Source organism: Alternaria ethzedia (genome assembly GCF_023757985.1).
Source record: "Alternaria ethzedia strain BMP 0044 chromosome Unknown scaffold_6, whole genome shotgun sequence".
Classification (NCBI taxonomy): Eukaryota; Fungi; Ascomycota; class Dothideomycetes; order Pleosporales; family Pleosporaceae; genus Alternaria; species Alternaria ethzedia.
In genome coordinates, this window is record NW_026056199.1 from 1,114,939 (window position 1) to 1,129,547 (window position 14,609).

Genomic DNA, 14,609 nt, shown 5'->3' on the forward strand with positions numbered 1-14,609 from the left:
CTATATGATTCGGCATCTTGTTCCCGTATCCGCAGGATATGCGACGTGCGATTTCTACTAGCCACTGTGGTCCGCGCCGCGATCGTGCGTCGGCATCGGCGTCCCGCTTCGGAAGGTACTTATCGCGTGCCGCGTATTGTGGGTACGGCACAAGACGCGCACAGATTCCCCGCAGTCGCGTCATGTTATAGATACCAATACTACTGTACAACGAGTACCATACTCCCTACATCGGTTCTCAGGACAATGGCTGACCAACCAGACTACGATGCGATAACTTGGCCCGTCCAACTCACGAGCAAAGTGCATCGTAAAAACAACCCTCTCCTGGATCCTAGCAACCCTACCCTTTCAGCTGCAGGCAAGACCGTCCTAATCACTGGGGCCACAGGTGGCATTGGTCAAGCAATTGCTGAAGCATGGGTAACTGCCGGTGCGAAGGCTATCGTCATAACCGGAAGGAGCGAAGAGAAACTACGAGAGGTTGTTGAGAAGTTGGATGCCTTAGGCCAAGATGAGACGATCGTGCAGTCGTCTGGGCCCATCGATATCACGAAGGAAGAAGATGTTGCGACGTTGTGGAGGAGGGCAGCAGAAGCCGTCGGCCGAGTCGATGTCCTCGTCAACAACGCCGGATCCTTGACGCAAGCCATGATTGGCAAGTGTGAGCCAGGAAAATGGTGGCAGGATTTTGTGAGACCCCTCTCTTGCCTACATGCCCCTTCATGGTTACTGACACCTGCCTAGGAAGTGAACGTCAAGGCCGTACATCTGAACGTGCACCACTTCCTCGCCCAAGCGCCGGACGGCAAAGGCACCGTGATTTCGGTCTCGACCGGAACAATGGGCGACATGTACCCCGACTTCTCCTCCTATATCCCCAGTAAACTCGCGCAAACCAAGTTCATGGAGTTCCTTCATCACGAACAGCCTGGCATCCGCACATTCAGCCTCTTCCCTGGCCTCGTCGCAACAGATATGCCGCCGAAGCAGTATCTGGACTTTGCCCTTGATGACCCCATGCTCACGGGAGGCTTGACACTTTTCCTATCTACAGAAAGAGCAGAGTGGTTGCGAGGCAGCATGGTGAGCGTGAACTGGGACTACGAGGAGATGGAGATGCACAAGGAAGAGATTCTGGAAAAGAGGTTGACGAAGTTGGCTTTTTGTAATGCGAAGTTTGGGAAAGGAGGCCATCCTTGGGCGACTTGAATGGCGTGGAATAGCTCTGACATCCAGGGATTTTACTTCGCGTTACCAGATGACATACGTACTAAGAACTACGACTGTGCGGCTGCTTGCATTTTCCTTACAGGCCCACTCGGTATTCGTCTCTGATACAACATATAACCCTTTTCAACAAGAATCTACTTGTACGCCACTACGTTACCACATAGTTCGTTCGACGACGCGGCTCCAACCATCGACATGTGTACCTTCCGAACATGGTCATTCAATTTGTCCTTTCTCGGAAATGGCCGGATACCACGCTCACAACCAGGTACTTCACACCAGAACATGTTGCCCGCATCTGGTGGTGCGTGAGCTCCATTGTAGTGCCGCACCAACTCTTGCCGACGACCGAAGGTGCGTCCATAGCACTGAGGTTCGCTACAAACGAACATGAGCCTCCCGACAGCGGGCAAGTATCTGACGACGTTGTACGTGTCAATGCTTGGTGAGTTCGAACGATAGGTCATGAGGGGCCGCCCGTGTGGGAGAGGAGTGGATAGTGGTGAGAATGTAGCCCTCGGAAGAGCTGGATCAGGAGTCGACGGGGTATCGTTGAGAGTTCGTCCTCGGAAGTCAAACACTTCTGACACTTCCATTCCCTGGAGCATGTTGTTCCCGGCGTCGAAAGAACGGAACGGTAGATCAATGTTGCTGATGTGAGGTCAGTCAGGATAATGAAGGCTATAGGTCCCCAGCACATACATGTAAGTGTCCTGGACGCGCTGATAATGTGCATTCATCGGCTGGTAGACCTCATCACTACTCTGATAAGCGCGGAATGAACTTGGACTTGTGGTATAAGCGTATGCTGATCCGGTTTCAGCTAAACCAGCCCTGTCATCATGGCCGATACCAAGCGAGGGCGTGCCCGTGGCACTCTCTGGTCTGGCAAAGCTCGACTGGGCTTGGCTGAAGTTATCAGGCTTTGCTACAGGAGAAGCGATGGAAGGCGCTAAATGATTAGTGCATTTAACTTGTGAAAAGCGGACAACATGCTCACAAGATAACGTGGTGTAAGGTGCGTCAGGCGAGAAGTTGGGGCAGTACGGGCATGAGGGACCACATGGTCCAGCAACATAATGCAACCAGCTGAGGTAATTGTAACTGCTGCCGTGGTTCATCATAGAAATGTGGATGGATGTATATGTTCAAGGTTACAGCTTTGAAAGAGAGCTGGCGCGAATGAGACTCGAAATCTCATGTCGCAACAGGATCACTCTCTTTATGTACCGGCGTTCTCAGCTGCAGAACACCGCTGACCTGAACAAAAGTCAATACAGTGTCATTTTAAATAGCCCGTTGTGCCCTCCGTGGCGTGGTGTCGTGGCAGAATTGCGAGCAGTTTGGTGGGTGCATGGGCGGGACCCGAGAGTGAGTGGGTAGCTGGTACCTAACCACACGTTGCGCACACAACCATCCAGTTGCGTTCAATATACTTCTAACCCCTGTTTAGACTGCAGTCGTCGTATCAAGCCCGATCTCTATCTCCCGTAATTTTCTTTGGCGCCTTATTGGCAACAAGTCGCCTTCGCAGTACAGCCGAGTCGGAAAAGACTAAGGTACCTAGGTACTTGGGTACTTCGGTATCAAGCAAAAGTAGGCAGCGACCGCCCACTAAGTTATTTCATAGGATCAGGGTACGCTCGGGCTTCGAACTCAATCCGTCCTCTCATCCGCAGCGCTGCAAGTTCCCGTCCACAGGCAGGGGTCTCTCGCCTGTGGTTGATCTTGTTTTAGGCCACTTCACCCATCAGCCTCACTCGTCGATCCTGATCCTGCGAATGGGGATCTTCGCTCTCGAACTCGTGGCTGATTGCGATGGGATGTTGATGCAGAGCAGGGCAACGAAACGCGGTTTACGAACTCATGGTTGATAGCAATGTCGACGCCCTTTGACGCAGGTGTAAAGGTAGCCTGCATGGAATCATATCCGGTGCCAGATGATTGGCTGCCCAGGTGGTGTCTTTTGCGTAGACGACGACTTGATGCAGGTATAACGGTGGTGTGCATGTATACCCTGACACCCTGCTCAGATGTTGTTCAATAACTTGGCACCAATCAGGGAGGCTTACTGTACTGCAGGCGCCTAGTCCACTCTCCTTCGTAGTAGGCCCACGTCCCGAGCTACCGTATCCCTGTGCCCTGAGCCTTTGGGGTCTGCTAGCCCTCGACGTTAGTCACGCTTCTCGTCGTGTAACAAGCTGCTTCTAGATCCTCGAAGGATATCGCCATGTCAGGTTTTCTTTGGCTGTGGCATCATGCAGCAGCACAGTTCGCCTTTTAGCTCCCATACCCACGTGATACCTTCAAGCTTGCTAAGGTTCATTTCTGGGAGATCGGCACTGGCACCTTCATAAGAGCTGCGGCTCAGAAGTCTCGGCATCGGACGATTCCTGTCACTTGCGGACAGTCTGACAGTCATACCTAGGTATGCTTTCCACGACCTACAGAGTCCGATTTTCACCACTCATGTGCCACGATTGATGCCGTTACACACCATATCTGTTGCCTCGTGTCTCGGGATATGAAGCCGGCGAAAAGTTGTGGAAGTAATGAGTACCTTCACTCGGGAAGACAAGCTTGGGTACTTCATTTCATCATTCTATACAATCAGCTCAAACCCACAATACAGTACCGAAGAAGCCTCAGTCTCTATCCTTGACCCTCCCCGTTTGCAGCCATTCAAGGTGCTCCAAGAACATGTGATTGATCCTGTACAGCCGCTGTCCCCGATCATTCGTCGCCCACTTCTTCGTGAACATGTCCTTGTACGGCCAGACGTCTTGTCGAATCGTCCGTCCAGTCTTTTGCAGATGTCTGACAAGTGATGAGTACTAATTTTCTTCTTGCATGCGGGGTTGATGCAAACTTACACATAGTTCGCGTGTGCTAGGTAAAGGTATTCGACGAACAAGGTCACAATGGACTGCGCGACCATTACATCCACCCAACCATATCCTTTTCGCCAGAAGGCCAGATACACTATGACGAAGGTGAACGTGCCAACACAGCTTCGAAAATGAATATATGCATATTCATATTCTGGAAGCAATGCCTACGCAAGCCTCCGGTTAATATGCGAGTATGTGTAGAAAGAGGGCGGAGTATCTTACCTCGACATCGCTGCCATAGTTAGTGGACAGAAGATAGATCAATTTCCTAGCAACAAAGGTGTAATAGACGAGTTGAAAGCGCCAGCCGTCAATGTTGCACCCTAACCATGTCATGCGTAGAAGAGACCTGCCCCAGAATGGACACAAGCAGACAAGGATGCCGTAAATGACATCCCAAGCTATGGTAGTTCTGACCCAGCCTTTGCTGAAGTGCGCAATGGAAATGCACGTAGTGCCTGCAACGTAGAGACGCACAACAACCGCCCAAAGTGACAGTGGACTGAGCAGCTGGGCATATGCGAGTATGGCGAAGATCAGCGCAATGCGTATCGCATCGCGGAGATTGAGTGTTGAAGGTTTCGAAGTCATGTCACTGTCCCAGTACGATTATGTCGTGGAGTTGATACTGCAGGAAGCTGAAGTTTTTTGGTTAGATGAAGGGGCGCTGGGGCTTGTGTAACAGTTGCTAATAAACAACACATATAAAAGGCGCCTCTTGCGGGGTAGTGAAAGCTAGAAACAAAGTGTCCGGCTATCATTCTCAAGGACGCTCGACTTGACAAACCACAGACTCGTTCAATTCAGCCAACATGCAAAAGAACATCAGTGTGAAAGTCTGCAAAGGCAATCTGACATCAGGTCGTTAGGAGCTTTCGCTGTTTCGCGAAAGGGTGTAGCATCCACACGAGGCGAAGATCTGACCTGAACCAGGACGTTGCGTGAAACATGTCAGCCGACAGAGGCTGCATTTTAAAGTACTAATGAGGGGTATCTTTCGTTGCATTCATCGTAACTCTGCATTACCGTGTCTCGTCAAACCTCTACCATGATTCCATACTTCATAAGGATGACCAGCTTACTGATCATCCGACACCCCACCTCGTTATTGCATCTCCATCTCAACCTCTTTCTTCGCCGCCACCGCCTGGCTAGGCTTTTGTCGACTTCTACTCCTGTTCTCTGCTTTCTTTTCTACAATGTCTGCTCCCAGCCCCAAATCGACAGCCTGGTGTGACGCGGACTCAGTGGGCTGTTCGATGTTCACTTCGGAGCTCGTCTTCTCGTTGTCTTGTATAGGCTCTTCCCGCTTCTCGTAGACCGTGTCCTGAGTGGCATCTTGCGCTGGTCGATCCGTGTCCATATCGGCACTCAGGTCTGAGCTTGGCTTCACAATGTCACGTGTGACGTCTTCGCTTGGTCTACTGCTTGCTGCAGCTGGGCTCGCTGCTCTGTTCCCGTTGCCAGTGAACCCTAGCTTCTCGAAGCTCGCCATAACTCCTTGCCTTAGGTCCTGTCCCAGTGCAGCTGCGGCATCGAGAGGTTTTGGTGTGTTCGATGCCATCGGAGAACGGTCCCCGGCGGCGTGTGTGGGTGGAGGATTAACCGTCGTACCTGCTCCAGTCGCTCCCTCCGCGGTCTCTGTACCCGTCACAATAGGTTCTTGAACTATCGGCGTACTTGTGCCACTCCTGCCAGTACTGGCATTGCTGGTCTGTGGTGTGAGGGTCGGCGGCAATTGAGAACCAAAGCTATTCATTTCCTCATCAGTGCGACCGAAACACTCAGCCCACCATCTTGCCTCTCCTTTCCGAGGGAAGATCATGCGCTCCTTGCCGCGAACAGCATCATCAATCTCAGGTTCGTACTTTGGATTCATGAACTCTTGCTTCCGGCAAAGGAAGTAGTCCCACACACTCCTTGTTCGCTCCTTAGCCCTGGTATCTATGCGTTCCTTCTCGTTGTCAAAGAGGAACGTTCCGTACTGACAAGAATAAAGATGGTAAAGTAAGCGCCTCAAGAAGCGCTCGCTGAATTCGAATCGGGTTGGGTGTTGGTAATGCAATTGGTATACGCAGTCGAGGAATTGATGGAAGACTGGTGACAGCTCGTTCACCTTGGTAATGCGATGCTCTTCCGCAGCTCCAATCTGGGCCGGCTTTGCTGAAGTAGGTTCTGCAACATCTGTGCCGTTTTCCGGTACGTTCGTCTCTGGCAGCTGATTGAGAGACTCGTTCGACTCGTTGTGTCGGTTGAAGAGACCCCGCGCGCCACGGAGAGCATTCTCAAAGGGATTGCTGCCTCCAGTGCCGTCGCTCTTGCGCTCAATCTTCTCGTTCTCTATAGTGAACCATTTCTCGTGACTCAAGAAACCCGATCGGTGTCGGAACATGTGTCCAAACGATAACCAGTCTTTCTCGACAAGGACAATGAAGCCTTCTAACGTCCGGTAATATGGATCTAGCAGGATCTGACTTAGTGCACTGAGCTGGCTCGTACGATCCCAGCCATCAGAACAGTGGATAAGGACGTGGGAGTGCATAATCCCGACCGTTCGGGCTATCAGCGCAGTCCCGTCCAGTATGTTGGCGATATGCTTGATCCAGTTGCTCTTTGCCAGAAGCTGTCGATTGGGAGGGAAAGGCACTAGATCGGACTCTTTTAGCGCTTCGATGACTGTATCAAGCGACTTCCGCATGACGTGAATGTTGTCGATTCCGAGGTAGGCTTTTTCCGCACCAGGGTAATAGTCCATCTTCTCCGAGCCAAGTCCAACGGCTTGCATCGCATACGCATTGACTGTAGGTCTGGCATCGACAATGAGGTTACGCTGCTGGGCTCCGTATACTTTTGGTGCGTCCGGGTCTGTCTCCGAAGACGCCGTCAGATCGTCCGCGGTGGTCCTGCCGGTGTTCGTATTCTCGTCCACTGTCCCAACAAAAGAGCTATTAGCACTGGAATCATTCAGGTTCACAACGCTGGTGTCGGGAGTGAGTTCTGTAGAGTTTGAAGAAGAGGTATTCGCAGGTTTCCACCCACGGTTAGTAGCCCAGATGGCTGCGACAAGCCGCTCGTCTTGAGGGTTCCGATTCCCGCGCAGGCCCGGTGTGGGCTGCGAGCTTCTAGTTATAGAGCAGTTGTTGATGGGATGTCGGTAGACGAGGGCTGGTATGCGTTGTCGCGATCGGTACTCGCCGGCGTATCTGAGAACGCTGTCTGAGACGTTGGTGGGAACGACGAGGAGGGCGGGATATGTCGGCGCGTACTGTTCCACTCGTCAAGACCTGTGTTTGACTTCACATGTCACATCTGATGTACCTTATATTCCACGTTGACTTCAGAGATCCGCCAGCCCTTCTCCGTGTCCTTAGGGCTGATACCCAGCCGCTTCCATTCGCGGCGGGCGTCGTAGATATCCCAACCATTCTGTTGGTCTTCCGGCGGTTTTGGCTGGTAGCTAAATGCGAGTAGCTTGTCCAGTCTACCAATCTTGCACGAGAGTGCCCGTATGCTATCGTACACGTCACGCGCCTTCTTCTCGTTAGGGAAGAAAAAGGCAAAGAAGGTAAAGTCGCGACATCGAATGCGGATCGAGGGCTCCTGGCGCAGGATGGGCGGGCACGGTTTGAGGGAACAATAGTTGATCATAGGATACGTTATCCATACTTCTTTCTGCCGCGGTGGTTTCGCGTCTGCAGGAGCGTCTGCGGGCGGGCTGGGGAGGTAGCTGAAGACGAGATGGTGGGGCATAAGATGCAGCGTGCCGTCGAAGCGCGTGCCTCTACGAAGGAGGTAGACGCCTTCCACCTAGGAGTAGTATCAGCATGGCTTCGGGGAACCTGTAGAGCTCGCAGCGACTCGTACCTTGCTCACGCGTATCCGCTCCATAGCGACTGTAGGGTGGGTGAGAGTGAGTGCGGGCGGCCCAGAGCGGGGTCGCAAGTCGCTAAGAAAATGAAGAAGCACGCAAGGCAAGCATCTAGAGGGAAGGATACAGGCAAATGAGAGGGTCGAGTAGTCAAGCGCGCATCGTCAACATGAGCTTGTCTGCATGTGCCCGCCCTGTCACGCTCATGCCTGGTCCCGCCGCTTGTCCTAGCACCGCCTTGGCGAGCAACGTCATCTACGTCGCCATACCTAGGTAGTCACTTCTCGTTCACTTGGAAATCATAACTGCAGAAACCGTTGGCTGCTTTTCACACACGAAGTATAGGTATCATCAAAGTATCGAAGAGAAATTGCATTCAAAATGCTAAGTACGGCCTCGCTTTTTCATGTACACAGTATATCTAGCACCTAGGTATCCAAGCACAAAGTGCGAGAAGCTACATACTTACTAGACCTCGCCCGTGAGCTTACCTGTGCCATATACCAGCGGCTCTCTGCTCGAATTAGATGTACATGACTCCCAAAGACCATCATCTGCGCTTTCAAGACAAAAATATTGCTACAGCTGTTAATAGCTAGATACCAGTGGGCATAGACACGAAAACTGGCTATGCACAATCCGGAATCTGCGCGATCGCTGCATCATCTGTCCATCTAAGCCGGAGGTGGTGGCGGTGGTGGGGGAGCGTCGCTAGGTGGGGGAGGAGGAGGCGCCTCGCCCGGTGGAGGAGGGGGAGGCACAGATCCAGACGGCGGTGGGGGAGGTGGAGGAGGGCTGCCAGCACCACCATAGCTCTGGAAGAGAGGACCCAGTCCAGGAGGAGGACCGGAGGGAGGAGGAGGAGCGCCATAGCCAGGGGCACCGTAGGCACCAGGAGCGCCCATGCCAGCGTTCTGGTCGTAACCATAACCACCGTATCCGTAACCAGCACCTGCCGCAGGCGCAGTGGGAGTAGCAGAAGCCCAAGGAGCCGCACCGTTGCCAGCACCGTAGCCTTGGTCGTAAGACTGACCGCCACGGCCGCCGCCACCAGCCCAGGGGGGAGGAGCAGCAGAGTTGCTGTCACCGCGACCACGGTCATCGCCATCGTTGCGCGCCCAGGGTGCAGAGCCACCAGTAGGACCACGCTCCCAGGGCTTGACGGCACGCTCGCCTCCACCGTAACTGTCTCCACCAGCAGCACCGTTGCCGTTGTACTCGATCGCCGCACGAGGCTGTCCAGGAGCACCGCCCATCTCGGCCATGAAAGCATCGAGCTCGTTCTCCGGAGCAGCGATACGAGCTGGCTGACCGCGGTCGGGGAAACGGTTGTCGTTGCGCCAGGGTTGTCCAACCTTGCGGTCGGGACAATCGCGAGCCATGTGACCAGCTTGACCACAGACGCGGCAGATGATGCTGGCCGTGAAGTTCTGTTTCTGCGGGCAGTCGTACTTGCGATGACCGATCTCACCGCAGTTCTGGCAGGCTTGGTTCTCGTCGTCGCGAAGGGTACCGTTGAGGGCAGCAAGCTCACGAAGTTGGTTGCGCTTGAGTTCGTTCTGACCTTCAGGGATGGAAGCAGCCTACAAGTGTTAGTACATGTACATAATTGGGAAGAGAGTGGTGACTTACAGTCTCGATAACGTTGTGGATAAGCTTCTTCGCCTTGTTGACCTTCTCCTCGGTGTCGGCCATGATCAAGCAGTGGAGATCCTCCTCCTGGTTGCTGGTATGAGCTGCATCAGAACGTCCTTTACCCTCCTTGACGGAGCCTTTGCCACGGATCGCAATCTTTGCCTGAGATTCGGTCTCCATCTTCTTGAGGGTGTTTCCACGGGGGCCAATGAGTAGACCAACTGTTAGTGCAAAAAGCTGTGGTTAGTGTATGATCAAAAATTTGTGAGCAAAAGGGTTAGGGTTAGTGACATAGCTGTACTGCAGGTGCCACTAGATGCACGTGAACATCCAGCAGTCTGAGCAGGCTGGTCAAGACAAAGGCTGGGGTAAAGCAAAACAGGGAGAGGGGAGTTAGAGGGGTTAGTTCCGTACTGAAGTTAATCTCCGGGTAGTCATTGACCGGAACGTAGACTTTCTCCTGTGTCTTAGTAGGCCGCCTGTAATCGGCAGGTGGGTGGTAGTTAGGAAGCGTCTTCATCGCCTTCTCAACGAGCTTGTGGCGCTCGTCTTCGAGGCGCTTGCGGTAGCGGAACTCGCGAGTGTTGACACGCCGACCGAAGTTGTCGTACTGGGGAGGCGGCGATGGGGACCTGTTCATGTTAGCATCTCCAACGTTTGAGGAGGGAAGCCACGTACCTGTCACCATCGGCTGGGACCACGTCGTTGATCTTGAGCTTCTGGGTAATCTCCTCAATGCGCAGATGCAGAGTATACGCGTCAAGTTGCTCAGTCGTCATGGCGGCATAGATGGCAGTCGGTAAGCCCATCAAGCCAGCAGCCTTGTTCTCGCTCGCGTCACCCCATCGGTTGCGCTTCTTGCGCTGTCGCGGACCGTCGGCAGAGTCTGCAGCTTGGTTGTTAGCAGATGAATGGAAGTGCGTGGGAAGACTCGACTTACTGCGCTCAGGACTGCGGCCACGCTTCAACTCAGACAAGCCTTCGGCGGGCGCTGATGGGTTGTAGCCGCCATCATCGTCGCCTCCACCGAAACGACGGCGAGTACCTAGAGGGATGTTGTTAGAGCCCGTGATGCCCTGGTTGCGCCACGACATATTTGCTGTTGACAAGAGGTTGTGGTTGCGATGGAGGTGTAGTTGGTGAGAAAGTGGAGGCTGTCGCGACGAGGCAAAGGTTCAGGCTAGTAGGGAGCGCGCTTGGCCGCTTTAGGCTGCGGTTTGCTGCCCTGCAGATCACGTGCACGCCGCTGCGCGAATCTCACGATTACATTCACATATTCGCGTAGTTCGTAGCCTGATATCACTATGTAAGCTTGTCACGACGCGCCTGTCTCTAGTCATCATATTAGCATGTCCGAGACCCCGCGTTGAGTGCGATCTTGGCCCATTCCAGAGCCTGCGGTTATCTCAACATCACCTGGGCAACCTTATGCGCGTGCAGTACAACCAGACTGTACAGCGCTTCGTCAGCGATACTAGGGAAGCTACCGCCGTAAGAGTTTATCGACAAGTTTCCATTTTGCTGTGTCGAAGACTCACTTGCCGAAACCTTTGGGGCTGCTTCCGTTCTCCGCTTTGCTTAACAACCTTGGAATCGTTCCTTTTGTACCTAATGTTTCCAGCTGCTACCACATTTGAATCTATGGTTTATTCGACGAAATGCTGGCCTCTACATAGTCCTCACCAACTTCCGTAGCTGTACAAGGGACACGTTTGATGGCCGAGTTACGAGTGCTGGGGCTGGCGTTGCTCTTGGATGATGCAGGCTTTGGCAGTCGCTTCTAAGCAATGAGCTTGCTGAACTAGCTGTTCCTTGACACCAAGGCTCTTGACAACAGTAGCTAAAGCATAAGATTCGGATTCTTGAATCGCTTACGAATCGCCGCAGTTTTCGCCGTCGGCACTATTAACAAAGCATGAAGGCTGGTTCCGCCCGAAGCTGCCCCTCATTACACCCCACTTTCATCATCGCAGCTGTCTGATCACAAAGCTCCACTACGTCAGTTCTCAAGCTACATAGCTACAAACTACAGCGATTCTTTGCTTGTTTCTGTGTCGACTTACAGCTACCGATCCATCGCAAAAATGTCTCAGCAATCGGACATCAACCTGTACACCACCCAGACGCCTAATGGCATCAAGGTCTCCATCACTCTGGAGGAATTAGGGTACGTATCTTTCTGACCACGTAAGACGTCTCCTGCAATCTCGGGGATGTTCCTTGTGGAAACCTAGCAGTACATGTTTCTATTTCCATCTCTTCCGCTGTCAAGGCTCTTGTCATTGCACGAGTGCGAAAGAAATGGACAGCAACCTCGGTATTTCCGAGAAGCTTGAAGTAAACGAAAAACAAGCCAAGAGATGAATTTGACCTACATGAAGTACCTTGGGGTATGGTCAGCAGCATCTGCACATCGGAAAGTGCCTGTTGCGATGGTTCACTTTTGTGCCAGACCTCCGAATGCCTCTGGATACTGCCCTTGGCTAGCCATGGCGGAATAACGTACATTTCCAAAGCGCTACATCCTTTTACTCATAATTCACAGTGGTTATGGAAAAACGATATCATGCATTCAAGGTTAGCTCAGCTTACTGATATCCGCAGTCTCCCTTACAAAGTCCACAAGATCGACATCTCCAAGAACACACAAAAGGAAGAATGGGTCAGCCTTATGTTCCCCTTTCGCATCAATACCATGCTAACGGCAGATAGTTCCTGAAGATGAACCCCAATGGACGAATCCCCACACTGACCGACACCTTCACCGACGGCGAGACTATCAACCTCTTCGAATCCGGAAGCATCATGGAGTACCTTGTCGATCGCTACGACTCAGATCACAAGATCAGCTTTCCCAAGGGAACACGAGACTGGTATGCCATGAAAAATTGGCTTTACTTTCAGAACGCCGGCGTTGGTCCGATGCAGGGTCAAGCTAGTAAGTATGACTTTCCCTATGCTTTTTCTTTCTGGTTTTTGCTTTTTCACGGCAGTCCCGAGATCATGTGGACTTGTCACCCGCTGCAGCAACGGTTCGTTACCGCTCTCAAGGTGGTGTCGTCATTCAATACCATACATGGAGCGGCAATGAGATGTTGTTATGTATAGTAAGATGGGCGCAGCATGGCTTGATCGCCGAGTCCATCGTCTTGGCTTTGGTACTCAGGTTCCATCGACCCAGATGACCGTATCGAATCAGTCTTCCCATAGTAAGCGAGGAAAGCCTCACGAGACAGCATTACCGCTCGAGCGGCTGTGCTGTAGATCTTGGTTCCGATGTGGGGGTCGGTTCCGATGTGGAGGTATTTCCAGAAGCCATCGGAGGCACAGTCACCCTGGTGGCGCAGATTACTGCCTCTTTGGCGTCAGACTGCTTCACAATACTGCAATGGAGCCGAGATGTACCATGTCAGCTGGGATATCAGATTAACGTGGACCGCAGACCATTTCACACGATATGCCCCTGAGCACATTGAGTACGGTGTCAACCGATACCAGAACGAGACACGTCGTCTGTACTCAGTGCTTGACAAGCATCTTGCTTCAGATAACAGGCCGTATCTGTGTGGCGAGAAATGTACAATTGCCGGTAAGCATTCCCCTCGAATGTACTGAGCGGTGAGCTCGACATCTACATCCGCAGATGATGGCACCATCTATGGGAGCATCTATTATCTATCCGAAACGTCGTCAACATCAACATCTCCTACCCAGCATTCACAAGCAGCTGGATACTCCAGCATACCCATGATGATATGTGCTGATATATGCTAGATATCTCGCACTATGGCTGGGTGGCGTCTGCAGGCTGGGCTGGGGTTGATATCGACGAATTTCCTTCCCTCAAGGCCTGGGAAGAGCGCATGACATCCCGACCCGGTGTTGAAAAGGGTCGTCATGTCCCGGACCCTCACACGATCAAAGAGCTCCTCGCAGACAAGAACAAGATGGAGGAGTACGCTGCCAAGAGCCGCAAATGGATCCAGGGCGGCATGAAGCAGGATGCTGAGAAGCAAAAGTAAGTTATTTTTGCATATTCCAAATGACTACAGATGACGTCTCGTCATAGTGAAGGTCCTTGGGCATGAAGGTGCTTCATGTGAGAGAGGAGCGGACAAGCAACCTTGAAACCCTTGATCTGTAGCCAATCGCATCCAAGGATTCTGGGCGCTTGACCAATCGGATCAAGTCAAATTAGAGTCTACCTAGTAGCGCACCACGAACCCGAATCCGAACTTTGTTACAATTGTCCTAGACGGCGCACACTTTCACGCCAACTAACACCCTCAAGTTCCAGACTATAAACAACATTGCGCCACCATCGCATCACTGCAGGTACCATCTACGAAACGCCAAACAAGTCAGGGTAGACCTGCACCATTCCCACTGCTCGTTCGTGAATATGACCCACTTGGAACTTTTACACCTTGGCATTTTCTCGCGTGAGCTCGGGTGAGTTTCAAGACCATTCATCATTTTACTTAGTCACAGAACGACACCATAACTCTAAGCCTAAAAGGTAAAGTCTATGCGGCCTGCCAAGAATGTCAACAAAGTAGGGAATATCCAGGTTTACAAGCTTGGTTGCGTAATACTCAGTCATCAGGGGTGTAACTTAACAAATGATGGATGGAAAGTGGCGGGCTCATCACGGTTGACGGGACATTACACTAGTACAATACTAGTGTCTGTTCGCGAGGTCAGGCCCGTTGATCCCGTATAACACCGCGAACGCTCCGATTGCTGTCAAGTTGCACATTTGTTTGTCTGAAACGTTCGAGAAGGATGTCCCAAGACTTTGTTTGAGCCCGGGAAACTGCCCGTACGGTGTCGGAGCTGAGGAACGCTTGCTTGCTCGCGATCGCAGAGCTGGGTAGCCTAGTGTCAAGCCGGCTGTTCCCAGAGTACGCTACCACCAAGTGCCGATGCAGCTGCACTCAGATACTTGAAAAACAAAAGGACCTAATGGCAGCTTGTGTGCT

General features: G+C 52.3%; 4 protein-coding genes across 4 annotated transcripts; 2 read left to right on the forward strand and 2 right to left on the reverse strand.

Annotated features, from left to right (window-relative positions):
* Positions 1-246: 246 nt before the first annotated feature.
* Positions 247-1,212, forward strand: J4E87_003663 (uncharacterized protein; the record flags this gene model as incomplete). Its single annotated transcript, XM_049375288.1, has 2 exons — positions 247-693; positions 748-1,212. 2 exons carry the CDS (start codon positions 247-249, stop codon positions 1,210-1,212), a joined length of 912 nt encoding a protein of 303 aa, XP_049235210.1.
* Positions 1,213-5,229: 4,017 nt separating this feature from the next.
* On the reverse strand, positions 5,230-8,012 carry J4E87_003664 (uncharacterized protein; the record flags this gene model as incomplete). Its single annotated transcript, XM_049375289.1, has 3 exons — positions 5,230-7,389; positions 7,443-7,931; positions 7,989-8,012. 3 exons carry the CDS (start codon positions 8,010-8,012, stop codon positions 5,230-5,232), a joined length of 2,673 nt encoding a protein of 890 aa, XP_049235211.1.
* Positions 8,013-8,666: 654 nt separating this feature from the next.
* On the reverse strand, positions 8,667-10,721 carry BBP1 (Branchpoint-bridging protein; the record flags this gene model as incomplete). Its single annotated transcript, XM_049375290.1, has 5 exons — positions 8,667-9,575; positions 9,625-9,848; positions 10,042-10,259; positions 10,306-10,513; positions 10,568-10,721. 5 exons carry the CDS (start codon positions 10,719-10,721, stop codon positions 8,667-8,669), a joined length of 1,713 nt encoding a protein of 570 aa, XP_049235212.1.
* A 990-nt stretch (positions 10,722-11,711) lies between these two features.
* J4E87_003666 (uncharacterized protein) lies at positions 11,712-13,649 on the forward strand (the record flags this gene model as incomplete). The annotated part of the gene is made up of 5 exons (XM_049375291.1): positions 11,712-11,794; positions 12,232-12,289; positions 12,340-12,565; positions 13,070-13,216; positions 13,402-13,649. 5 exons carry the CDS (start codon positions 11,712-11,714, stop codon positions 13,647-13,649), a joined length of 762 nt encoding a protein of 253 aa, XP_049235213.1.
* Positions 13,650-14,609: the final 960 nt, after the last annotated feature.